General features: G+C 43.9%; 1 protein-coding gene across 4 annotated transcripts in view; it reads left to right on the forward strand.

The window, feature by feature from the left end:
- Positions 1-11,347: 11,347 nt before the first annotated feature.
- LOC123997190 (mast/stem cell growth factor receptor Kit-like) overlaps positions 11,348-26,918 on the forward strand; it is a 47,232-nt gene continuing 31,661 nt past the window's right edge. Inside the window, exon 1 of one of the 4 annotated variants that reach the window (XM_046301329.1) lies at positions 11,348-11,532. In XM_046301329.1, the coding sequence (XP_046157285.1) occupies positions 11,478-11,532 (55 nt within the window). In that variant the 5' untranslated portion in view covers positions 11,348-11,477. Of the gene's footprint in view, positions 11,533-26,216; positions 26,427-26,918 lie in introns of those variants that run through there. The other 3 variants (XM_046301330.1, XM_046301327.1, XM_046301328.1) reach the window with 3 other exon arrangements.

Genomic DNA, 26,918 nt, shown 5'->3' on the forward strand with positions numbered 1-26,918 from the left:
TTATGTCATTTTTCGTTAAATCCAGTTCGGATTTAAGTATAACTTTTGCATGACGGACGCCTTTAGTGAGAGGTCTAATGCTTTAATATTTAATAATTTCTGCCCTCCAAATTCATACAGTATCTAAGGGGGCATTTTGTGTTAGAGCAAATCTGCTCTGTGAGAATATCTAATAAAAATAAGAATAATCACTTTGTAAATAAGGATGCATTATGAAAACAAAATGAGATGCGAAAGAGACGATGGTACTATTTTTCCTTTTAGAGACTCTAATACATGGCATCCCGGTCATTTCCGTTTCTCTTAGAATAAAAACCTTAGTGTAACAACAGCTTTAGTAAGTAATACGCTACAATCCAGTTACAACTTCTTCTGGCCAAGAAGAAACAAAAAAATAAGTGTCTCTTTTTGGGTGTGCGTGCAGGACAGAGGAATAGCAATTCTTACACTATTGTTCTAAATTCAATCACCTTCTTCATCCTCATCATTCAGTTCATTGGAATTCAATTTTGAAGTCGTGCACAATTATCAGTTTCTATTTGGTTTATATCGCCCATTCATCGTCAGTTAGAGATACATTAGCGCCTTGGGACCCATAATCAGTGCTCTAACTCCCCCTTTCAATGGTCTGGAGCAATAAAGCAGTCACGCAGGGCAATGTACTAAACCACAAATTACCTCTAAATCCCATGGCATAATCTCAAAACTTTTAATTGAGGAATCACTGTAATGTTAGCTAGCGAGCCAGCCAGCTAACCTTAGCTAGCTAGCTAACATTACACTTTAACTTGAAATGAAAACAACTTTCTGCCAAAATTAGAAACGTGAAATAGCTGAAAACATAGCTAGCTAGATTATTTTACCCGTATACATGGATGGAAGCTTCTCCCTCTCTGTCACAGATTCCATGGTTGCCCTTAATTTGAAGATAAGGTAATCCGGAGACAGGTGTTTTCTCCATCCCCTTAGCTATCATGCTCTAATTCCACTAATTTCAAAACTCAGTCCTCCAGAAAGTGGAGAATAACACTTATGCAGTTCTACTACTACTATATATACATTTTTAAAGCAGCGTTAGACAGGATTACCTACACATACTGACCAGCTCAAATAGACAGAAGCTTGCTACATGGCAGACCAATCTGAACTCATCTCTCGGCTTGTCCAGCCCACTCATTATCTCAGCCAATCATGGCTAGTGGGAATTTTGCTGTCTTGCTGTGGCTTAACCAACTAGGCTCGTAATTTAACAATTTTATTCATATTTACAGATGGCATACCAGTTTGTTATTAAGGCACATGAAAGTTCATATGTTCCAGAAGGCATTTCTGCAAAAACAAACGCATTTTGATTAAAAAAAAGGTTATGTTCAAATGGCTCTCCTGTGAAGTAGTGATGCATAACATACATCTAGTTCCATGAAACTAGTCACGTGTCAACAGATTGTAGTCGGTTCTCCCCTTCAAACCTTGTTTTGTACAGGTAATTGTGCAGTTTGTCAACGACGGCCCACTTTAATGCTAGATATCCTAATTTATGAGCAGGGTAATTGCACTCAGAAGGGGATAAACTTTGACTGACAAATGCAACTGGATGCAGATGTTGATCCTTGTCTTCTTGGCACAATACTCCACCTAACCCTTCACTGCTTCCATCAACATATGACTGTTGAGGGCTGGCAAAAGCCAGCACCGGAGCTTTAGTAAGGCTGTCCTCTCATTTCAGGGGTTCAGAGGGCTTGAAGTACACCTCATCTGTTTTTTCCTTGGGCTTTCTTCCTTTCTTGGCTGAGGGAACGTAACCATGCAGGAGTTGATAAAAAGGGTAACTTACTTTTGAGTAGTCTTTCACAAATCTTCTATAATACCCACAGAATCCGAGAAAAGAATGTAGAGTAGACACAGTGTCTGGTCTCGGCCATGTGGTTACTGCTTCAATCTTTGATGGGTCTGTAGCCACTCCATCCTGGGATACTATGTGTCCCACATAGACAACTGACGTTCAGCAGAATTGACACATGTCCAAAGACAACTTCAGTCCTTTTTATTTCAAGCGATCCAACATCTTGAGAAGCCTCTCTTTTCGTGTTCTTCCATTGTCTTTCCGAACACTATCAGGTCATCTAAGTACACTAGAACTTCAAGTAGGTTCATGTCTCCAACGGTCTGTTCTTTAACACATTGAAAGTTGCTGGTGCTCCTGACACACCCTGTGGCATCCTCTAAAACTGATAGAATCCAGCAGGACATATGACAGCAGTCTTCTCTTTGTCAAAATCCACTTCTGCGATCCAACACGCTGAACCATTTGTTTCCATTCAAACTGGGCAGGACATCTTCAATTCGTAGAACGGTGTAGTGGTCATAAACGGTACATCTGTTGAGCGTTCTGTAATCCACACACATCTGTATGTTTCCGTTCTTCTTCCTCATCACTACAATTGACAACGCATAGGGGCTTCTCGACGGAGAAAGGATTTCAGCATCTTTCAGGTTCTTCAGATGTTTCCTTATATCTTCCACATCCGGTGAGTCACTGAAGTTGAATGAAGGAGTCAGCTTCTCAGGTAAATTGCACTTAATTCCCTTTTGGGCAGCAGGAACAGGAGCTACATCTGCAGGAAACAGGTAAGCCATGGCCATGCCACGTTTTAAGGTTATCTCCCTTGACAATACATTCCTGACTATAACTGTTATTCTTCTAGATGACACAACCGTAGACATCTGAATTTCAGGTCTCACAAGAAGTTCTTCTGAAAACTGGGAATTTTCTGGACACTGACATTCTTCAGGCCTATCTACCAAAATGGTCTGAGTGATCCAGGAAGGTGATCCAGGAAACTTTGGAATCACGGTGACTCTTGCTAGTCCACCAGGGGGCAATATTACAGGTTTTGTCTGTGAAAACCATACTGTTCCTTATTTTCTGGTCATCAGTATCAGTTGGGATCTCTTTCAGCCTATTTCATAACAGAATGAACTCATAGTGTGCTCAAGAAACCACTTTCTTTCACTTTGCAGGCCATCATCAGCCTTCTCACCACATAAGTTCTTGTACCAAACAGTATAGAGACTTTACCTATCATGGCCAGGCCTGGACAAATCAACACAAGTGCTTCTATGGTCCCTGTTACCCCCACTACTGATCCTGAAACCTCCAACCTCAACAACAAATAGCCATCATAGGGGTATTGCTCTGAGCTAAGGCTTCACGGGGACAGAAGACTGCTCCTTTACTGGGTCCGGCTGTAGTTTCACATTGAAAGTTTCTAGCTAATGAGACACTTGTTGACTTTCCTCCGATTTTCTTTGCCCTCGCAGTCTCGTTTCAAGTGTCCATCCTCTCCACATGTATAGCATAAGGTACCAGGTCGGCTTTCATCCTTAGTGGGACCTTGAGATGGATCAGCATTCTTCCTTCTGACTTTGAATGCGGAATCTGTCTTCTGTGAGATTGTGTCAGGCTTACCTGTTGTGACAGCAGCAGAACTAAGACGAGTCATATACAAATGAAATGAACTCAAACTAATCCTAGTACTAATTCCCTGTCTTAGGTCAGTTAGGATCACCACTTTATTAAAAAAATGTGTGATGTCAGAATAATAGTATAGAGTGACTTATTTCAGTGTTTATTTCTTTATCACATTCCCAGTGGGTCAGAAGTTTACATACACTTAATTAGTATTTGGTAGCAATGCCTTTAAATGGTTTAACTTGGGTCAAATGTTTCGGGAGTCGAAATTTGACCCATTCCTCCTGACAGAGCTGGTGTAACTGAGTCAGGTTTGTAGGCCTCCTTGCTCGCATACGCTTTTTCAGTCCTGCCCAAAATAATTTATAGGATTGATGTCAGGGCTTTGTGATGGCCACTCCAATACCATGACTTTGTTGTCCTTAAGCCATTTTACCACAACTTTGGAAGTATGCTTGGGGTCATTGTCCATTTGGAAGACCCATTTGCGACCAAGATTTAACTTCCTAACTGATGTCTTAAGATGTTGCTTCAATATATCCATAATAATTTTCCATCCTCATTATGTCATCTATTTTGTGAAGTGCAAGAGTCCCTCCTGCAGCAAAGCACCCCCACAGAGTTGGGATGGTGTTCTTTGGCTTGCAAGACTCCCCCCTTTTTCCTCCAAACATAACTATGGTCATTATGTCCAAACAGTTCTATTTTTGTTTCATCAGACCAGAGGACATTTCTCCAAAAAGTACAATCTTTGTCCCCATGTGCAGTTGTAAACTATAGTCTGGCTTTTATGGTGGTTTTGGAGTAGTGGCTTCTTCCTTGCTGAGCGGCCTTTCAGGTTATGTCAATATAGGACTCGTTTTACTGTGGAATTAGATACTTTTGTACCTGCTTCATCCAGCCTCTTCACAAGGTCCTTTGCTGTTGTTCTGGGATTGATTTGCATTTATCTCTCCTCCCTGAGCGGTATGACGGCTGCTTGATCCCATGGTGTTTATACTTGCATACTATTATTTGTACAGATGAACGTGGTACCTTCAGACTTTTGGAAATTGCCCCAAGGATGAACCTGACTTGTGGAGGTCTTGGCTGATTTTCTTTTGATTTTCCCATGATGTCAAACAAAGAGGCACTGAGTTTGAAGGTAGGCCTTGATCCACAGGTACACTTCCAATTGACTCAAATTATGTCAATTAGCCTATCAGAAGCTTCTAACGGCATGACATCATTTTCTGGAATTTTCCAAGCTGTTTAAAGGTCACAATCAACTTAGTGTATATAAACTTCTGTCCCACTGGAATTGTGATACAGTGAATTAAAAGTGAAATAATCGGTCTGTAAACAATTGTTGGAAAAATTACTTGTGTCATGCACAAAGCAGATGTCCTAACCAACTTGCCAAAGCTATAGTTTTTTTAACAAGTAATTTGTGAAGTTGTTGAAAAATGAGTTTTATTGACTCCAACCTAAGTGTCTGTAAACTTCCGACTTCAACTGTAGGTGTTCCTTTTGTCCAGGTGGGAAAGGGCAGTGTGGAGTGCAATAGAGGTTGCTTCATTTGTGAATCTGTTGGGGTGTTATGTAAATTGTAATTGGTCAAGGGTTTCTGGTGTCATGGTGTTGATGTGAGCCTGACCAGTCTTTCAAACCACTTCATGGCTACAGACATGCATGCTACAGGTCGGTAGTCATTTAGGAAGGTTACCTTGGTGTTCTTGTGCACAGTGACTATGGTGGTCTGCTTGAAACATGTTGGTATTACATACTCGGTCAGCAAAAGTTTGAAAATGTCAGTGACACATCCTGGTAATCCCTGGCCCTGCGACCTTGTGAATATTGACCTTGTAAATATTGGTCTTACATCGGCTATTGAGAGCGTGATCACACAGTTGTCCGGAACAACTGTTTCTCTTCATGCATGCTTCAGTGTTGCTGGCCTTGAAGCAAGCATAGAAGTGATTTAGCTCGTCTGGTAGGCTCATGTCACTGGGCAGTTCGCGCCTGTGCTTTCCTTTGTAGTCTGTAAAATTTTGCAAGCCCTGCCACATCTGACAAGCGTTGGAGCCGGTGTAGTACAATTCAATCTTAGTCCTGTATTTAAGGGGAAACATATTCCTGAACATATTCCAGTCTGTGCTAGCAAAACAGTACTGTAGCTTAGCATCTGGGTCATCTGACCACTTCCATATTGATCGAGTCACTGGTACTTCCTGCTTTAGTTTTTGCTTCCAAGCCGCAATCAGGAGGATAGGGTTATTGTCCAATTTGCCAAATGGAGGGCAAGGGAGAGCTTTGCACACATCTCTGTGTGTGGAGTAAAGGCAGGTTTTTCCCCAAGTTTTTTTCCCTCTGGATGCACATGTAACATCATGGTAGAAATGAGGTAAAACGGAATGAAGAATTCCTGCATTAAAGTCACCAGCCACTAGGAAAGCAGCCTATGGATGAGCATTTTCTTGTTTGCTTATGGCTTTGTACAGCTCATTGAATGTTCAGCTTATTGACTTCAAAACCCTGACTTCCTTAATATTCGATTTTGTGCACCAGCTGCTATTTACAAATAGACACAGACCGCCTCCACTCCTTGTCTTACCAGAGGCAGCTGTTCTATCTTGCCAATTTATTGAACACCCAGCCAGCTGTATGTTATCCATGTCGTCGTTCAGCCACGACTCTAAGATTTTAATGTCCCGTTGGTAGGATTGTCTTGATCAGATCTCATCCAATTTATTATCCAATGATTGCACATTGCCTAATAGGACTGATGGTAGAGGCGGATTACCCACTTACTGTCGGTTCCTTACAAGGCACTCTGACATATGTCCCCAATATCTCTGTCTCTTCTTCATGTGAATGACAAGGATGTGGGCCTTGTTCAGTGTCTGAAGTAAATCCTTTGCATCCTACTCATTAATGAAAAAATGATTTGTCCAGTATGAGGGTGAGTAATCGCTGTTCTGATATCCAGAAGCTCTTTTCGGTCATAAGAGATGGTGTTAGAAACATTATGTACAAATAAAGCTACAAATAACACGAAAAAACACACAATAGCTCAATTGGTTAGGAGCCCGTAAAATGGCAGCCATCTTTTCTGGCGTCATGGTTAGCTAGAACTAGTTCTACTGTACTGTTGCAGCTATAAGCACTTCACTGCACCTGCTATAAACACCTGCAAATCTGTGTAAGCGAGCAACAATCTTTGACTTGATAAAAATGTTGAGGCTTGACTTAATTAAGGTATTAGCAATTAAGCATGTTGGCTTCGAAGTACTGCATCTCTCTTCCCATAAGTGATTACCTGGAACTAAAACTCTGGGGCCATAACATCAAAGCCACAAAATTGGTCTAGATTAGAAGAGGTTTGAAGTAAATACTGAGATAATGATACCCAACTTGAATGCTCATGCAAACTAATGGCTATCACTGTTCTGCTTCATGATTTGGCTGCTCTAGCAAAGAAGGAGTTTACCTGGGCAATCTCAACTACAGTTAGTTACCAGAGCTTAAAAACAGTAGTAGCACCAGTCATATGAATAGCACATATAAGCATTAAAAATAAGGAAATTAAAAATTGACAATAAATTATGTAAAACAATAAGAATAAAGATAATTTAATGTTTTAGCTTTGTTTTAGGTGTTAAATCCTATACTGAAAAAAAGCAGGTGCAAACTTTGCACCTGGTGCAAAAGTTAGTATATCTGGGCCATATGTGTCACTTGAACCAACAACAAAAATAATCAATAAAGTACATGGTTAATATGACTGTCTTGAGTATACCATGACCTAAGTTAAATAACATTTGGGATGTCCTCCATGGTTGCATAAGGTGTTTCTAGATGTAAAAAGTAGAGAACATGCCTAGTAGGCTATACCAAACTCTCATACTGTATGATTTATGCAAAAAAAAAGGTATTGGACTTCACCTTAGGGCTTCCAACCATAGCCTCGGGAAGCACTTTGGGGCTGCTCTAATGCAGGACTAGTAAAGGCCCAGTGCACTACTTTTGTGGAAAAAATGTAAACTAAATGTATTAAAGTGTTTACCAACATTTGTAATTTGAGTCTAGACCTCTTCAGTTTTTACTTTGAAATAAGTTGCATTTGCAAAGTATTTCAAGAAACTGGAAAACATATATCAAGCAAGTATTTTTATATTCTACAAGTATTATCAGATTTCTGTTTTGTACAAATAATTAGAATGACAATCACAGGGAAAGGGACAGTGCAAAAACATATCTTACAAATTCCAACTATTGAATCCTGCGAGATACTGTTCTTAATTATACAACTACCTTTCTTGCCAACGCAGAGATGCTGATAAAATGTGTCTACATTGGTCTACTAATACTAGTAATGTAATTGAAATGCTTGTTATTGTTGATGCCACACAACCCGCACCCTCCCCTGCCCACGAACAACCTCTATAGATGCAGTTCAACACAACATCACCACCCGTTGATCTTAGTACTTCGATACAATACCCCGCTTCTTTGGGCGTTCAAGACATTCAGCTGCATGTCTTAAGCCTTTGCTCAACTACCGAGCAATCCTTGGCATTTAGATATGCGAGCTGTTCATAGCAGACATTGGCACCGCACTGCAATATAGATGGAATAGTAATAATGCAACACCACTGGGTACTGTTTTCTGTCATGATGCAGTTATCCTTCCCAACAGGTAAGACATAATATCGGTCAACATTGTCTCTCTGCCAACAGTTGTGGGGGTAGTTGTTGTTTTACAGAAGTTTATTTTAACCACTTTGTGATTAATCACACTTCACGAACATGATCACCTTCGTCACTGTACTAAATAGATTTGTTGCCACTGTTTTGTTCAGTATTATTACTTTAGTTTTTTGTGGGCTATAAATATGCAATTACTATTCAGTTAAGAACTGTATTGTATTTCTGTACAGTGGCGTGTGAAAGTATTCACCCCCTTGGCATTTTTCCTATTTTACAACCTGGAATTAAAATTGATTTGTGTCATTTGATTTACACAACTTGCCTACCCCTTTGAAGATACAAAATATTTTTTGTTTTGAATCAAACAAGATATATCACAAAAAAACAAAGAACGTGAGCGTACATAAGTCTTCACCCCCCCCACCAATAGACAATAGCCAATACTTTGTAGAGCCACCTTTTGCAGCAATTACAGCTGCAAGGCTCTTGGTGTATGTCTCTATAAGCTTGGCACATCTAGCCAATGGGATTTCTGTCGATACTTCAAGGCAAAATTTCTCCAGCTCCTTCAAGTTGGATAGTTTCCGCTGGTGTACAGCAATCTTTAAGTCATACCACAGATTCTCAATTGGATTGAGGTCTGGGCTTTGACTAGGCCATTCCAAGACATTTAAATGTTTCCCCTTAAACCACTCAAGTGTTGCTTTAACCTTATAATTAGGGTCATGGTCCTGCTGAAAGGTGAATCTCCGTCCCAGTCTCAACTCCCTGGAAGACTGAAACAGGTTTCCCCCAAGAATTTCCCTGTATTTAGCGCCATATATCAATCCTTCAATTCTGACCAGTTTCCCAGTCCTTGCCGATGGAAAAACATCCCCACAGCATGATGCTGCCACCACCATGCTTCACTGTGGGGATGGTGTTCTCGGGGTGATGGAAGGTGTTAGGTTTGCGACAGACATAGCATTTTCCTTGATGGCCAAAAAGCAACATTTTAGCCTCATATGACCACAGTACCTTCTTCCATATGTTTGGGGAGTCTCCCACATGTCCTTTAGTGAACACCAAACGTGTTTGCTTATTTTTTTCCTTTTTTTCGGGACACTCTTCTGTAAAACCCAACTCTGTGGAGAGTGCAGCTTAACGTGGCCCTATGGACAGCTACTCCAATCTCCTCTGGGGAGCTTTGCAGCTCCTTTAGGTTTATCTTTAGTCTCTTTGTTGCCTCTCTGATTAATGCCCTCCTTGCCTGGTCCATGAGTTTTGGTGGGCAGCCCTCTCTTTGGCAGTTTTGTTGTGGAGCCATATTCTTTCCTTTTTTTCATAATGGATTTCATGGTGCTCTGTGGGATGTTTAATGTTTCTGATATACTTTTTATAAGCCAACCCTGATCTGTACTTCTCCACAACTTTGTCTCTGACCTGGGAGAGCTCCTTGATCTTCATGGTGCCGCTTGCTTGGTGGTGCCCCTTGCTTAATGGTGTTGGAGACTCTGGGGGGTCTTTTGGAACAGGTGTATATATACTGATATCATGTGACACTTAGATTGCACACAGGTGGACTTTAACTAATTATATGACTTCTGAAGGTAATTGGTTGCACCAGATCTTATTTAGGGGATTCATAGCAAAGGGGTGAATACATACACAGACACCAGTTTTCCGTTTGTTATTTTTTTGAATTTTTTGAAACAAGTTATTTTTTAAATTTCACTTCACCAATTTGGACTATTTTGTGTATGTCCATTACATGAAATCCAAATAAAAATCCATTTAAATTACAGGTTGTAATGCAGCAAAATAGGAAAATCGCCAAGGGGGGATGAATACTTTAGCTAGGCACTGTATTGCACTTTGTGACATCGGATGATGTAAAAAGGGCTTTATAAATACATTTTATTGATTGATTGATATTGTAGCCTAGCCTACACATTTTCTTCAGCAGATTAGAACTTTGTATAGTTTATACATCCTTCGGTGCATAAAGATAGCCTGTTGGTTACCCTGTACCTTGACATTTTGAGTTAATCACTGAAACCTAATGAGGAAATTAGATATTTGTGCGCTCAGCATCAGGTTGCGTTCATCTCAATAATTAATCTATTGGACCGGGCACAGCACGGAGACATTGGCAAAAAGTAAATTAACAGCGATTTATTCATGCACAGATTGATAAGTGACCTCGTTGTTGGCTAAACAAATTGTTAGACATTACAATTAGGAATCATTTTTCAATTAAAGAATGACACTTGTTGTGATCAACTATATGTTTTGGGAACGTTTGTTTAATAGCCTAGTAGGACTGTTTGTACAGGCTCTCTAACTGGTTTGTTCTTTTCCCGAGAGCCTCGAGTCATTGGCGCAGATAAGGGCTGTGCTAGTCATATCTTGTCATCCAGCAACTGTCATTATGGAAATGTCGAGGAATTCCTTAGAAGTATCCAAATAAGCAGTGTCATTTTCTAAGAGTTGGTTTTGCATAGACCTACTGTGGGCCCGTAGTGTTGTATATATTTTTGTGACCATTAGCCTAGCCTATGCAGAGAGGCTTTTGTCATACATTGTTATGTCAACAAATGTTATCTTAACATTTGCATTCAAACTCAGTTTGTTAAACCTTGGAATGGTGTTTTCTGGTGTTAGGGCTTCATGTACCACGTTATTTAATCAATAATTTTTTTTAATTTGATGTGAATGTTTTGGGTCTTTGCCCATAACTTTGCACATTTTGATGTAAATGTTTGAGGACAGGGTTTTGCTCATTCTGGATTCTATTAGAATGACAATCACAGAGAAAGGGACCGTGCAACAACTCTTACAATTCCAACTATTGAATCCTGCAATATATTGTTCTTAATTATACAACTACCTTTTTTTTGCCATAGCAGAGATGCTGAAAAAATGTATATATTGGTCTGCTAATACTAGTAAAGCCACTACTTTTGTGAAAAAAATATTGATAAAAAAACGTTTTTTTTTGTTTTTTTTTCAGTGCTTCCTGCGGGCTATTCTTCCAATGTAAAGTATTGCTCTGAAGTTCTGGCATGCATGGAATGTAATTGAAATGCTTGTTATCGTTGATGCCACACAACCCGTACCCTGCCCACGAACGACCTCTATAGACGAAGTTCAACACAACATCACCACCCGTTGATCCTAGTACTTCAACACAATTCCCTTATGCAATGTGCGTTTAAGACGTCCATCTGCATGTCTTAAGCCTTCACTCAACTGCGGAGCAATCCGCGGCATTTACAAGCGCGAGCTCTTCAGAGCAGACATTGGCAACGCACGCAATATAGATGGAATTGTAATAATGGAACACCACTGGGTACTGTTTTCTGTCTTGTTGCAGTTATCGTTCCAAACAGGTAAGACATAATATTGGTCACCATTGTCTCTCTGCCAACAGTTGTGGGGGTAGTTGTTGTTTTACAGAAGTTTATTTTAACCACTTGGTGATTGATCACACTTCACGAACATAATCACCTTGGTCACTGTACTAAATGGATTTGTTGCCACTTTTGTTCATTATTATATATATTTTTTTGTGTGGGCTATAAATATGCATGTTCTATTCAGTTAAGCATTGTATTGTAGCCTAGCATACACCTTTTTTCAGCAGATTAGAACTTTATCGTTCAGGATGTAGAGATACCCTGTTGGTTACCCTGTACCTTGACATTTTGAGTTAATCACTGAAACCTAATGAGGAAATTGGATATTTGTGCGCTCAGCATCAGGTTGCGTTCAGCTCAATAATTCATCTTGTGGACCGGGCACAGCACGGAGACATTGGCAAAAAGTAAATTAACAGCGATTTTTTTTCTGCACAGATTGACAAGTGACCTCGTTGTAGTCTAAAATACTTGTTAGACATTAAAATTAGGAATAATTTTTCAATTAAATAATGACACTTGTTTTGATCAACTATATTATTTGGGAACGTTTGTTCAATAGCCTAGTAGGACTGTTTGTATAGGCTCGCTAAATGGCTTGTTATTTTCCAAGAGCCTCGGAGTCATTGGTGCAGATAAGCGCTGTTCTAGTCGTATCTTGTCATCTCAGCAATAACTGACATTATGGAAATGTAGAAACATTTCTTAGAAGTAGGTAAATAAGCAGTGGCATTTTCTAAGAATTAGTTTTGCATAGACCTACTGTGGGTCTGTAGCGTTTTATGTCATTTTTGTGACCATTAGCCTAGCCTATAGAGAAACTTTTGTCATACATTTTCAAATCAACAATTTTTACATCAACATTTGCATTAAATCTCAGTTTTAAGCCTTGTAATTGTGTTTTGGTGTTAGGGCTTCATGTACCATATTACATTTTTTTTTTACATAACTTACAACATGCCTCACCAGTGAATTTAATGTCTCACCTATAATTACATGCCTCACCTATAGATTTCATTTAAGGTTTTATTGAGCAGTATTGAGTTGTCAATGGTAGGCGTAACTCTGCTTGTAATTGTTTACATGGTTGAATAATCAATCCAAACAACACCCACTTGAAATCAGGCAAAGGCAGATAGATAATGTCAGTTATCCTATGAAGTGATGCTTCCTGAAATAGAGGAATGCTTTCTTCTATAGAGTTGAATTTCCCTGCACAACTTGGTCAGAGCATTTCGTATTATTCTGTACGTAAATCCGAGACACTCCATTTATGATGATGATATGTTACTTTACGTATGGTTACATTAATCAAATCAAATCAAATGGTATTTGTCACATGCACCAAATATAACAGGTGTAGACCTTACAATGAAATGCTTACTTACTTACAAGCACTTAACCAACAATGCTTTAAGAAGTTTTAAGAAAAATAAGTCTTAATCAAAGAACAGAAAATATAAGTAACAAATAATTAAACAGCACCAGTCAAATAACAATAGCGAGGCTATATACAGGGGGTACCGGTACAGAGTCAATGTGCAGGGCCACCGGTTAGTCGAGGTAACTGAGGTAATATGTACATGTAGTTAAAGTGACTATGCATAGATAATAAACAGAGAGTAGCAGCAGCGTAAAAGAGGGGCCTGAATAGCCCTTTGGTTACCTGTTCAAGAGTCTTATAGCTTGGGGGTAGAAGCTGTTAAGAAGCCTTTTGGACCTAGACTTGGTGCTCCGGTACTGCTTGCCATGCGGAAGCAGAGAGAACAGTCCATGACGAGGGTGGCTGGAGTCGGACAATTTTTAGGGCCTTCCTCTGACACCGCCTGGTGTAGAGGTAATGGATGGCACGAATCTTGGCCCCAGTGAAGTACTGGGCCGTATGCACTACCCTCTGTAGTGCCTTGCAGTTGGATGCCGAGCAGTTGCCACAGCAGGCAATGATTCAGCCCATCAGGATGCTCTCGATGGTGCAGCTGTAGAACCTTTTGAGGATCTGAGGACCCATGCCAAATCTTTTCAGTCTCCTGAGGGGGAATAGGTTTTGTCATGCCCTCTTCACAACTGTCTTGTTGTGCTTGGACCATGTTAGTTTGTTGGTGATGTGGACACCAAGGAACTTGAAGCTCTCAACCTGCTCCACTACAGCCCTGTCGATGAGAATGGGGGCATGCTCGGCCCTCCTTTTCCTTTAGTCCACAACCAACTCCTTTGTCTTGATCACTTTGAGGGGGATGTTGTTGTCCTGGCACTACACAGTCAGGTCTCTGACCTCCCTATAGGCTGTCTCATTTTTTAAATATTTTTTTTATTTCACCTTTATTTAACCAGGTAAGCTAGTTGAGAACAAGTTCTCATTTGCAACTGCGACTTGGCCAAGATAAAGCATAGCAGTTCGACACATACAACAACAGAGTTACACATGGAATGAACAAAATATACAGTCAATAATACAGTATAAAAAAAGTATATATACAGTTAGTGCAAATTAGGTCAAATAAGGGAGTTAAGGCAATAAATAGGCCATGGTGGCGAAGTAATTACAATATTACAATATGGCAATTAAACACTGGAATGGTAGATGTGCAAAAGATGTATGTTCAAGTAGAGATACTGTATACAGATTGGCTATGAAAAGGTGCAGTGATCTGTGAGCTGCTCTGACAGCTGGTTCTTAAAGCTAGTGAGTGAGATGGGAATCTCCAGTAAGATGGAAGATGGGAATCTCATCAATGTCGGTGATCAGGCCTACCACTGCTGTGTCATTGGCAAACTTGATGATGGTGTTGGAGTCGTGCCTGGCCATGCAGTCATGAGTGAACAGGGATGCAGGAGGGGACTGAGCATACACCTCTGAGGGTGTTGAGGATCAGTGTGGCGAGATATGTTGGTACATACCCTTACCACCTGGTGTCGGCCCGTCAAGAAGTCCAGGATCCAGTTGCAGAGGGAGGTTTTCAGTCCCAGGGTCCTTAGCTTAGTGATGAGCTTTGAGGACAGTATGGTGTTGAACGCTGAGCTGTAGTCAATGAATAGCATTCTCAAGTAGGTGTTTCTTGAGTCCAGATGGGAAAGGGCAGTGTTGAGTGCAATATAGATTGCATTGTTTGTGGATCTGTTGGGGCGGTATGCAAATTGGAGTGGGTCTAGGGTTTCTGGGATAATGGTGTTGATGCGAGCCATTGCTTCACGAAAACATGGCTCACTCGAGACACGCTATCGGAGTCTGTACAGCCAGCTGGTTTCTTCACGCATCGCGCCAACAGAAACGAGCCTCTTTCTGGTAAGAAGAGGGGCGGGTGGGTATGCCTTATGATTAACGATACGCGGTGTGATCATAACAAGTCCTTCTGTTCACCTGACTTAGAATTCCTCACAATCAAATGTCGACCGCATTATCTACCAATATAATATTTCCGATTATAATCACAGCCGCATATATTTCCACCCCCCCAAGCAGACACATCGACGGCCCTGAACTAACTCTATTTGACTCTATGTAAACTGGAAACCACATATCTTGAGGCTGCATTCGTTGTAGCTGGGGATTTTATCAGCACATTGATTGCGCTACCAGGGCTGGTAAAACCCTGGTAAAACCCTGGATCATTGTTATTCTACTTTCTGCGATGCAGGGTAGCCTAGTGGTTAGAGCGTTGGACTAGTAACCGGAAGGTTGCAAGTTCAAATCCCCGAGCTGACAAGGTACAAATCTGTCGTTCTGCCCCTGAACAGGCAGTTAACCCACTGTTCCCAGGCCATCATTGAAAATAAGAATTTGTTCTTAACTGACTTGCCTAGTTAAATAAAGGGAAATTAAAAAATATATAAGGCCCTCCCCCGCCATCCTTTTGGAAAAGCTGACCATGACTCCATTTTGTTGCTCCCATTCTATAGACAGAGAGCTAAAACAGGAAGCTCCCGCGCTCACGTCTGTTCAACACTGGTCCGACCAGTTGGATTCCACGCTTCAAGATTTCTTCGAGCACGTGGGTTGGGATATGTTCTGCACTGCGTCAAACAACAACATTGAGGAATACGCTGAATAAGCGAGTTTATGTGCAAGTGCATCAGCGATTGTTGTACCCACCTCAACTATTAAAACATTCCCAAATCAGAAACTGTGGAATGATGGCAGCATTCACGTGAAACTGAAAGCGCAAACCACTGCTTTTAACCAGGGCAAGGTGACCGGAAACATGACCGAATACAAACAGTGTAGCTATTCCCTCCGCAAGGCAATCAAACAAGAAAAGTCTCAATATAGAGACAAGGTATAGTCGCAATTCAACGGCTTAGACACAAGACGTATGTGGCAGGGTCTACAGTCAATCAGGGATTACAAAAAGAAAACCAGCCCCGTCGCGGACCAGGATGTCTTGCTCCCAGACAGACTAAACAACTTATTTGCTCTCTTTGAGGACAATACAGTGCCACTGACACAGCCCACTACCAAAACCTGCCGACTCTCCTTCACTGCAGCCGACGTGAGTAAAACATTTAAACGTGTTAACCCTCGCAAGGCTGCACGCCCAGACGGCATCCCCAGCCGCATCCTCAGAACATGCACAGACCAGCTGGCTGGTGTGTTTACGGACATATTCAATCAATCCTTATCCCAGTCTGCTGTTCCCACATGCTTCAAGAAGGCCACCATTGTTCCTGTTCCCAAGAAAGCTAAGGTAACTGAGCTAAACGACTAAACGGTAGCACTCACTTCCGTCATCATGAAGTGCTTTGAGAGACTAGTCAAGGACCATATCACCTCCACCCTACCTGACACCCTAGACCCACTCCAATTGGCTTACCGCCCCAATAGGTCCACAGATGACGCAATCGCAACCACACTGCACATTGCCCTAACCCATCTTGAGAAGAGGAATACCTTTGTGAGAATGCTGTTCATCGACTACAGCTCAGCATTTAACACCATAGTACCCTCCAAACTCATCAAGCTCGAGACCCTGGGTCTTGACCCCGCCCTGTGCAACTGGGTACTGGACTTCCTGATGGGCCGCCCCCAGGTGGTGAGGGTAGGTGACATCTCCACCCCGCTGATCCTCAACACTGGGACCCCACAAGGGTGCGTTCTGAGCCCTCTCCTGTACTCCCAGTTCACCCACGACTGTGTGGCCATGCACTCCTCCAACTCAATCATCAAGTCTGCAGACGACACTACAGTGGTAGGCTCGATTACCAACAACAACGAGACGGCCTACAGGTAGGAGGTGAGGGCCCACGGAGTGTGGTGTCAGGAAAATAACCTCACACTCAATGTCAACAAAACAAAGGAGATGATTGTGGATTTCAGGAAACAGCAGATGGAACACCCCCCTATCCACATCGACGGGACAGTAGTGGAGAGGGTAGTAAGTTTTAAGTTCCTCGGCGTACACATCACGGACAAACTGAATTGGTCCACTCACACAAACAGTGTGTGTCGGGCTGTATCACCGCCTGGTACGGCAACTGCTCCGCCCACAACCGTAAGGCTCTCCAGAGGGTAGTGAGGTCTGCACAACGCATCACCGGGGGGCAAACTACCTGCCCTCCAGGACACCTACACCACCCGATGTCACAGGAAGGCCATATAGATCATCAAGGACAACAACCACCCGAGCCACTGCCTGTTCACCCCGCTATCATCCAGAAGGCGAGGTCAGTACAGGTGCATTAAAGCAGGGACAGAGAGACTGAAAAACAGCTTCTATCTCAAGGCCATCAGACTGTTAAACAGCCATCACTAACATTGAGTGGCTGCTGCCAACATACTGACTCAACTCCAGCCACTTTAATAATGGAAAAATTGATGTAAAAATGTAATACTAGCCACTTTAAACAATGCCACTTAATATAATGTTTACATACCCTGCATTACTCATCTCATATGTATACACTGTACTCTATACAATCTACTGCATTCGTTCTGTACCATCACTCATTCATATGTTTTTATGTACATATTCTTCATCCCTTTACACTTGTGTGTGTATAAGGCAGTTGTTGTGGAATTGTTAGGTTAGATTACTCGTTGGTTATTACTACATTGTCGGAACTAGAAGCGCAAGCATTTCACTACACTCACATTAACATCTGCTAACCATGTGTATGTGACAAATATAATTTGATTTGACATTTTTTATTTGACCAGGCTTTCATAGCACTTCATGGCTACCGACGTGAGTGCTACGGCTCGGTAGTAATTTAGGCTGGTTGCCTTAGTGTTCTTGACCAACAACTAATGTAGGGTGGATTGGTGGGCATATGCTGCGAATGTCTAACAACCTAAAAGTTGTGAGTTCGAATTTCATCACGGTCAACTTTAGCATTTGAGCTAATTAGAACGTTTTTAGCTACTTTGCAACTACTTAGCATGTTAGCTAACCCTAACCGTTTTACCAAACCTTCACCTAACCTGCAGCCTGAACGTCTATCAACCAAAGGATGCGAGTTTGAATCTCATCACGGACAACTTTAGCATTTTAGATAATTTTGGAACATTTCAATTGTTACTACTTTTAACTACTTTGCAACTACTTAGTATGTTCGCTAACCTTCTCCTAACCCTAAACTTAACCCTTTTAGCTAATCCTTCTCCTTCCTTCTAATCCTAACCTTAATCCTTTAACCTAACTCCTGAACTTAACCTTAACCCTGACCCCTAACCCTAACCTCGCTAATGTTAGCGAGCTAGAAAACATTACCCACCTAGCTAGAATGCAATACATATAATTAATTTAGCAAATTTGTAACATATTGTACGTTTTGCAAATTAATAACATACAGTGCCTTGCAAAAGTGTTAATCCCTCTTGGCTCTATTCATATTTTGTTGCATTACAACCTGTAATTTAAATGTATTTTTATTTGGATTTCATGTACTGGACATTCTCAAAATAGTCCAAATTGGTTAAGTGAAATTTTTCAATAAATTTAAAAAAATTATAATTGGAAAAGTAGTGCATGCATATGTATTCACCCCCTTTGCTATGAAGACAATAAATAACATCTGGTGCAACCAATTACCTTCAGAAGTTACATAATTAGTTAGATTGCACACAGGTGGACTTTATTTAAGTGTCACATGATCTCAGTATATGTACACCTGTTCTGAAAGGTCCCAGAGTCTGCACCACCATTAAGCAAGGGGCACCACCAAGCAAGCGGCACCATAAAGACCAAGGAGCTCTCCAAACAGGTCAGGAACACAGTTGTGGAGAAGTACAGATCAGGGTTGGGTTATTCTTTAAATTAGAAACATTGAACATCCCGCGGAGCACCTTTTAAACCCATTGTTAAAAAATGGAAAGAATATGGCACCACAACAAACCTGCCAAGAGAGGCCCGCCCACCAAAACTTATGGAACAGGCAAGTAGGTCATTAATCAGACCGGCAACAAAGAGACCAAAGATAACCCTCAATGAGCTACAAAGCTCCACAGCGGAGATTGGAGTATCTGTCCATAGGACCACTTTAAGCCGTACACTCCACAGAGCTGGGCTTTACCGAAGAGTAGCCAGAAAAAAAGCCATTGCTTAAAGGAAAAAATAGGAGAACACGTTTGATGTTCGTCAAAAGGCATGTGGGAGACTCCCCAAACATATGGAAGGTACTCTGGTCAGATGAGACTAAAATGTAGCTTTATGGCCATCACGGAAAACGCTATGTCTAGCACAAACCCAACACCTTTCATCACCCAAGATTCTGCCACCACCGTGCTGTGGGGATGTTTTTCATCGGAAGGTACTGGGAAACTGGTCAGAATTGAAGAAATGATGGATGGCGCTAAATATAGGGAAATTCTTGAGGGGAAACCTGTTTCAGTCTTCCAGAGATTTGAGACTGGGACGGAGGTTCACCTTCCAGCAGGACAATGGCACTAAGCATACTGATAAAGCAACAGTCAAGTGGTTTAAGAGGAAACATTTAAATGTCCTAGAATGTCCTAGTCAAATCCCAGACCTCAAACTTCAATCCAATTGTACGCTAGCGGATCCCATCCAACTTGAAGGAGCTGGAGCAGTTTTGCCTTGAAGAATGGGCAAAAATCCCAGTGGCTAGATGTGCCAAGCTTATAGAGACATACCCCAAGAGACTTGAAGCTGTAATTGCTGCAAAAGGTGGCCCTACCAAGTTTTGACTGTGGGGGGTGAATAGATATGATTAGATACATTTTTTGGGGGTGATATTTCTTGTTTGTTTCACAATAAAACATATTTTCATCTTCAAAGTGGTAGGCAAGTTGTGTAAATCAAATGACACAAACCTCCCAAAAAGGCAACAAAATAGGAAAAATGCCATGGGGGTGAATACTTTCGCAAACCACTGTATCATACTAAATTGTTGATGGACATACAAAAATTAATACATTCAGTGGAACAATAAAGTATTTAGTCAGCCACCAATTGTGCAAGTTCTCCCACTTAAAAAGATGAGAGGCCTGTAATTTTCATCATAGGTACACTTCAACTATGACAGACAAAATGAGAAAAAAAATCCAGAAAATCACATTGTAGGATTTTTTATGAATTTATTTGTAAATTATGGTGGAAAATAAGTATTTGGTCAATAACAAAAGTTTTTCTCAATACTTTGTCATTGCCAACAAAGTGTATATAACAGAGGTCAAATGTTTTCTTTAAGTCTTCACAAGGTTTTCACACACTTTTGCTGGTATTTTGGCCCATTCCTCCATGCAGATCTCCTCGAGAGCAGTGATGTTTTGGGGCTGTTGCTGGGCAACACGGACTTTCAACTCCCTTCAAAGATTTTCTATGGGGTTGAGATCTGGAGACTGGCTTGGCCACTCCAGGACCTTGAAATGCTTCTTACGAAGCCACTCCTTCGTTGCCCGGGCGGTGTGTTTGGGATCATTGTCATGCTGAAAGACACAGCCATGTTTCATCTTCAATGCCCTTGCTGATGGAAGGAGGTTTTCACTCAAAATCTCACGATACATGGCCCCATTCATTCTTTCCTTTACACGGATCAGTCGTCCTGGTCCCTTTGCAGAAAAACAGCCCCAAAGCATAATGTTTCCACTCCCATGCTTCACAGTAGGTTGTCACGCCCTGGTCGAAGTATTTTGTGTTTATCTTTATGTATTGGGTCAGGCCAGGGTGTGGTATGGGGTTTTTGTATTGTGGTGTGTTTTGTCTTGGGGTTTTGGTGTGTATATATTGGGATTGTGGCTAGTGGGGTGATCTAGCAAAGTCTATGGCTGTCTGGAGTGGTTCTCAATCAGAGGCAGGTGTTTATCGTTGTGTCACGTAGAGTAGGCCAGAAGGCTAAACTGTATAACCTAACCTCTATCAAAATAAAAAGATGGCCGCAAAAGTTCTTCTGTGCAAAGGTGTTTATTTACAAGTGATTCCGGAACAAAAAACAACAGTACTGCCATCAACGTCTACCTTATGGGACAGCTTAAAAACAATGCTGCCCCATCCACAGCTCAATCCAAAAATGCCTCTCCATGACTGAAAGAGAGGCTCCTTTTGTAGGGCTAGCCCCTCCGCTCAGAACAATTAACCCTAATTAATTAATCAATTAACAATACAAACCTACATTTTCCATGAACTAAACATACTAAAGGATATACATTGCAACACGGTTTTAAACAATATCACAAAATAACATTTACAACATTACATCACTACTGACAATATCTTTCAATATGCCCATATGCATTAATGAGCCATTTGGGACAGGCACTATAAAGCCAACCCAATTCCCTTAGCTCGGGTCCTTTTCCAGCATACCCGGAAGCTACAGAGATGGAGAGAGAGGAACAGAACAAACAAACAATGCGCTCATCCACAACATTGATAAGTATAATAATTATTGTATCTCTCAAATATGAACATTGACAAGTGTGAATGCATGCACCAAGACAGAAGTTAATTTTTGTGTCGACCCACATTGTTAACTTATCTTATAATGGCGCAGGGAGGAGTGATGAATATGTGTGTGCGTTAAAGAACCAAATGCTGCCCGCGGCCAGTGACGGACTTCTACGTCACACGTTGTCTCTGATTGGGAACCATATTTAGGCAGCCATATTCTTTGAGTTTGTCATGGGTGATTGTCCTTAGTGTCCTTGTTCCTGTCTGTGTTAGTTTTCACTAGTATAGGCTGTTTTGATTTTCGTTACGTTCTTTGTTTTGTAGTGTTTGTATTTTAGATGCGTGTTACGTTTCTTTTTGTTCATTAAACATGGATCGCAATCTACACGCTGCGTTTTGGTCCAACTCTCCTTCACCACACCTAGAAAACCGTTACAGAATCACCCACCACAACCGGACCAAGCAGCGTGTCAACAGGCAGGAGCCGCAGGAGAGGCAACAGAGGCAGCAGCAGCAGGACCTGCTACAGTCAGCAACTACAGTGGGAGAGGCTGCACTACTTGGAGAAATGGACTTGGGAGGAGATTCTAGATGGGAAAGGACCCTGGGAACAGCCTGGAGATTATTGTCGCCCCAAAGCCGAGCTGGAGGCAGCAAAAGCAGAGAGGCGGCATTATGAGGAGCTAGCACGGCAGAGCAGATGGAAGCCCGAGAGTCAGCCCCAAAAATTTATTGGGGGGGGGCTCACAGGGAGTATGGCTATGCCAGGTAGGAGATCGGCGCAAACTCCCTGTGCTTACCGGGGGGCTAGAGAGACCGGGCAGGCACCGTGTTATGCAGTGGTGCGCACGGTGTCCCCAGTGCGGGTGCATAGCCCGGTGCGGTATATTCCAGCTCCTCGTATCGGCCGGGCTAGAGTGGGCATCGAGCCAGGTAAGGTTGGGCAGGCTCGGTGCTCAAGAGCTCCAGTGCGCCTGCACAGTCCGGTCTATCCAGTACCACCTCCACACCCCAGCCCTTCGGTAGCAGCTCCCCGCACCAGGCTTCCTGTGCGTGTCCTCGGTCAGGGACCACCAGTACCAGCACCACGCATCAGGCCTACAGTGCGCCTCGCCTCTCCAGCGCTGCTGGAGTCTCCTGCCTGTTCAGCGCAGCTAGAGCTGTCAGTCTGCATGAAGCAGCCAGAGCTGTTAGTCTGCATGGAGCAGCCAGAACTGTCAGTCTGCATGGAGCAGCCAGAGCTGTCAGTCTGCAAGGAGCAGCCAGTCTGCAAGGTGCTGCCATCCTGCATGGAGCAGTCAGAGCTGTCAGTCTGCATGAAGCAGCCAGAGCTGCCAGTCTGCAAGGAGCTGTCAGTCTGCAAGGAGCTGTCAGCCTGCATGGAGCAGCAAGAGATGCCAGCCTGTATGGAGCAGCCAGAGCTGTTAGTCTACATGGAGCAGCCAGAGCTGTCAGTCTGCATGGAGCAGCCAGAGCTGTCAGTCTGCAAGGAGCTGCCAGTCTGCAAGGAGCTGCCAGTCTGCAAGGTGCTGCCAGCCTGCATGGAGCAGTCAGAGCTGTCAGTCTGCATGAAGCAGCCAGAGCTGTCAGTCTGCATGAAGCAGTCAGAGCTGTCAGTCTGCAAGGAGCTGCCAGTCTGCAAGTAGCTGCCAGTAGGCAAAGAGCTGCCAGTCTGCAAGGAGCTGTCAGTCTGCAAGGAGCTGTCAGTCTGCAAGGAGCTGTCAGTCTGTAAAGAGCTGTCAGTCTGCAAGGAGCCTTCAGTCTGCAAGGAGCCACCAGTCTGCAAGGAGCCTTCAGTCTGCAAGGAGCCACCAGTCTGCCCAGCGCCGCCAGTGCCCCCAGTCTGCCCAGTGCCGCCAGTCTGCCCAGTGCCGCCAGTCTGCCCAGCGCCGCCAGTCTGCCCAGCGCCGCCAGTCTGCCAGGATCAGTTAGATCTGCCAGTCAGCCAGGATCCGCCAGTCTGCCAGGATCCACCAGTCTGCCAGGATCCGCCAGAGCTGTCAGTCTGCATGAAGCAGCCAGAACTGTCAGTCTGCATGGAGCAGCCAGAGCTGCCAGTCTACATGGAGCAGCCAGAGCTGTCAGTCTGCATGGAGCAACCAGAGCTGTCAGTCTGCAAGGTGCTGCCAGTCTGTAAGGTGCTGCCAGCCTGCATGGAGCAGCCAGAGCTGCCATCCTGCATGGAGCAGTCAGAGCTGTCAGTCTGCATGAAGCAGCCAGAGCTGCCAGTCTGCAAGGAGCTGTCAGTCTGCAAGGAGCTGTCAGCCTGCATGGAGCAGCAAGAGATGCCAGCCTGTATGGAGCAGCCAGAGCTGCTAGTCTACATGGAGCAGCCAGAGCTGTCAGTCTGCATGGAGCAGCCAGAGCTGTCAGTCTGCAAGGAGCTGCCAGTCTGCAAGGAGCTGCCAGTCTGCAAGGTGCTGCCAGCCTGCATGGAGCAGTCAGAGCTGTCAGTCTGCATGAAGCAGCCAGAGCTGTCAGTCTGCATGAAGCAGTCAGAGCTGTCAGTCTGCAAGGAGCTGCCAGTCTGCAAGGAGCTGCCAGTCTGCAAAGAGCTGCCAGTCTGCAAGGAGCTGTCAGTCTGCAAGGAGCTGTCAGTCTGTAAAGAGCTGTCAGTCTGCAAGGAGCCTTCAGTCTGCAAGGAGCCACCTGTCTGCCCAGCGCCGCCAGTGCCGCCAGTCTGCCCAGCGCCGCCAGTGCCCCCAGTCTGCCCAGCGCCGCCAGTCTGCCCAGTGCCGCCAGTCTGCCCAGTGCCGCCAGTCTGCCCAGTGCCGCCAGTCTGCCCAGCGCCGCCAGTCTGCCCAGCGCCGCCAGTCTGCCAGGATCAGTTAGATCTGCCAGTCAGCCAGGATCCGCCAGTCTGCCAGGATCCACCAGTCTGCCAGGATCCGCCAGAAGTGCCAGTCTGCCAGGATCCGCCAGAAGTGCCAGTCAGCCAGGATCTGCCAGAGGTGCTAGTCGGCCAGGATCTGCCAGTCGGCCAGGATCTGCCAGTCGGCCAGGATCCGCCAGTCGGCCAGGATCCGCCAGTCGGCCAGGATCCGCCAGAACTTCCAGTCGGCCAGGATCTGCCAGTCAGCCAGGACCTGCCAGTCAGTCAGGATCCACCAGTCAGCCAGATCCGCCAGTCGGCCACGATCCGCCAGAACCTCCAGGTCGGCCAGGATCTGCCAGTCAGCCAGGATCCGCCAGTCGGCCACGATCCGCCAGTCGGCCACGATCCGCCAGAACTTCCAGTCGGCCAGGATCTGCCAGTCAGCCAGGATCTGCCAGTCAGCCATGATCCGCCAGTCAGCCAGGATCCGCCAGTCAGCCAGGATCCGCCAGTCAGCCAGGATCCACCAGTCAGCCAGGATCCGCCAGTCAGCCAGGATCTGCCAGATCCGCTAGTCAGCCAGGATCCGCCAGTCAGCCAGACTCTTCCAGATCTGCCAGTCAGCCAGATTCTTCCAGATCTGCCAGTCAGCCAGATTCTTCCAGATCTGCCAGTCAGCCAGATTCTTCCAGATCTGCCAGTCAACCAGAATCGTCCAGATCTGCCAGTCAACCAGAATCTTCCAGATCTGCCAGTCAACCAGACTCTTCCAGATCTGCCAGAACTGCCAATCGGCCAGGATGTGCCAGTCGGCCAGGATCCGCCAGTCAGCCAGAATCCGCCAGATCCGCCAGTCAGCCAGGATCTGCCAGCCAGGATCTGGTAGATCTATCTACCTGCCTGAGCTTCCTCTCACTCCTGAGCTTTCTCTCACTCCCGAGCTTTCTCTCAGTCCCGAGCTGCCTCAGTCCAGTGGGGTTCTGGGTGAGGACTACTAGGCCATGGTCGGCGGCGAGGGTGGACTATCCAGGGACGCGAGGAGAGGGGACTAAGACATTGACTAAGTGGGGTCCACGTCCCGCACCGGAGCCGCCACCATGGACAGACGCCCACCCGGACCCTCCCTATTGTTTTGAGGTGCGTTCTTTGTCCTCCAAACACGACGAGTTGAGTTTTTACCAAAAAGTTTTATTTTGGTTTCATCTGACCATATGACATTCTCCCAATCTTCTTCTGGATCATCCAAATGCTCTCTAGCAAACTTCAGATGGGCCTGGACATGTCCTGGCTTAAGCAGGGGGACACGTCTGGCACTGCAGGATTTGAGTCCCTGGCGGCGTAGTGTGTTACTGATGGTAGGCTTTGTTACTTTGGTCCAAGCTCTCTGCAGGTTATTCACTAGTTCCCCCCCCCCCCGTGTGATTCTGGGATTTCTGACCACACGGAGTGAGATCTTGCGTGGAGCCCCAGATCGAGGGAGATTATCAGTGGTCTTGTATGTCTTCCATTTCCTAATAATTGCTCCCACAGTTGATTTCTTCAAACCAAGCTGCTAACCTATTGCAGATTCAGTCTTCCCAGCCTGGTGCAGGTCTACAATTTTGTTTCTGGTGTCCTTTGACAGCTCTTTGGTCTTGGCCATAGTGGAGTTTGGAGTGTGACTGTTTGAGGTTGTGGACAGGTGTCTTTTATACTGATAACAAGTTTAATCAGGTGCCATTAATACAGGTAATGGGTGGAGGACAGAGGAGCCTCTTAAAGAAGAAGTTACAGGTCTGTGAGAGCCAGAAATCTTGCTTGTTTGTAGGTGACCAAAAACGTATTTTCCACCATCATTTGCAAATAAATTAAAGATCATTAGGATTTAGGATCATTAAAGATCCTACAATGTGATTTTTCTCGATTTTCTTTCTCATTTTGTCTGTCATAGTTGAAGTGTACCTATGATGAAAACTACAGGCCTCATCTTTTTAAGTGGGAGAACTTGTACATTTGGTGGCTGACTAAATACTTTTTTGCCCCACTGTACCATACGAAACTTAACAAACAATGCAATATGGGGTGTTTCAGATTTACGAACAGAATAATACAAAGTGCTCTGAGTCCAGGTTGTTCTGCATGGTGCGCTTTGGCTGGTTGGTGGTCTGTTAAAGAGAGCAGTGCACAGTACGTTGTACCTGGCGAGTCTTTGTCCTGGACGCAATGCCCAGGTAGGACAGTTCTGACTACATCTCACCTGTGCAGGGGTTGTCTGCTCTGTAGTTTATTTTGTGTTGCCTGTGGGTGATTTATTTTTCACTCTTCTAAACCGTCCTCTGCCAAATTCTATTTAGACTATACTCAAAGTGTTCTAGTTGACTATTTCATACCGTAACATTTCTGTCGGGTTGAGAGACAAAATCAATATGACACTCCTCCCGTGCTAATATTGCTGCAGGTAGATTTCAAGTTGTGCCAATAATTGTACGTGGTGCATTGTTTTACATCTTTGCCAAAGCGATTAACTCACCTGTCATTTTTCAGTCATAAAATGATGTCAATATGTTGCTAGGAGTGCTATGATAATGATTTGTATTGATATCGAAGTGCATGCAAAAAAGGCTCTGTGGATCTTGTCTACCCGTCCTCAGTGTTGACATACATTTCTAGCAGAGGAGGCTGGTAGGAGGCGCTATAGGAGGATGGGCTCATTGTGGCTGGAA

Source organism: Oncorhynchus gorbuscha, linkage group LG15, assembly GCF_021184085.1.
Source record: "Oncorhynchus gorbuscha isolate QuinsamMale2020 ecotype Even-year linkage group LG15, OgorEven_v1.0, whole genome shotgun sequence".
NCBI classification, from domain to species: domain Eukaryota; kingdom Metazoa; phylum Chordata; class Actinopteri; order Salmoniformes; family Salmonidae; genus Oncorhynchus; species Oncorhynchus gorbuscha.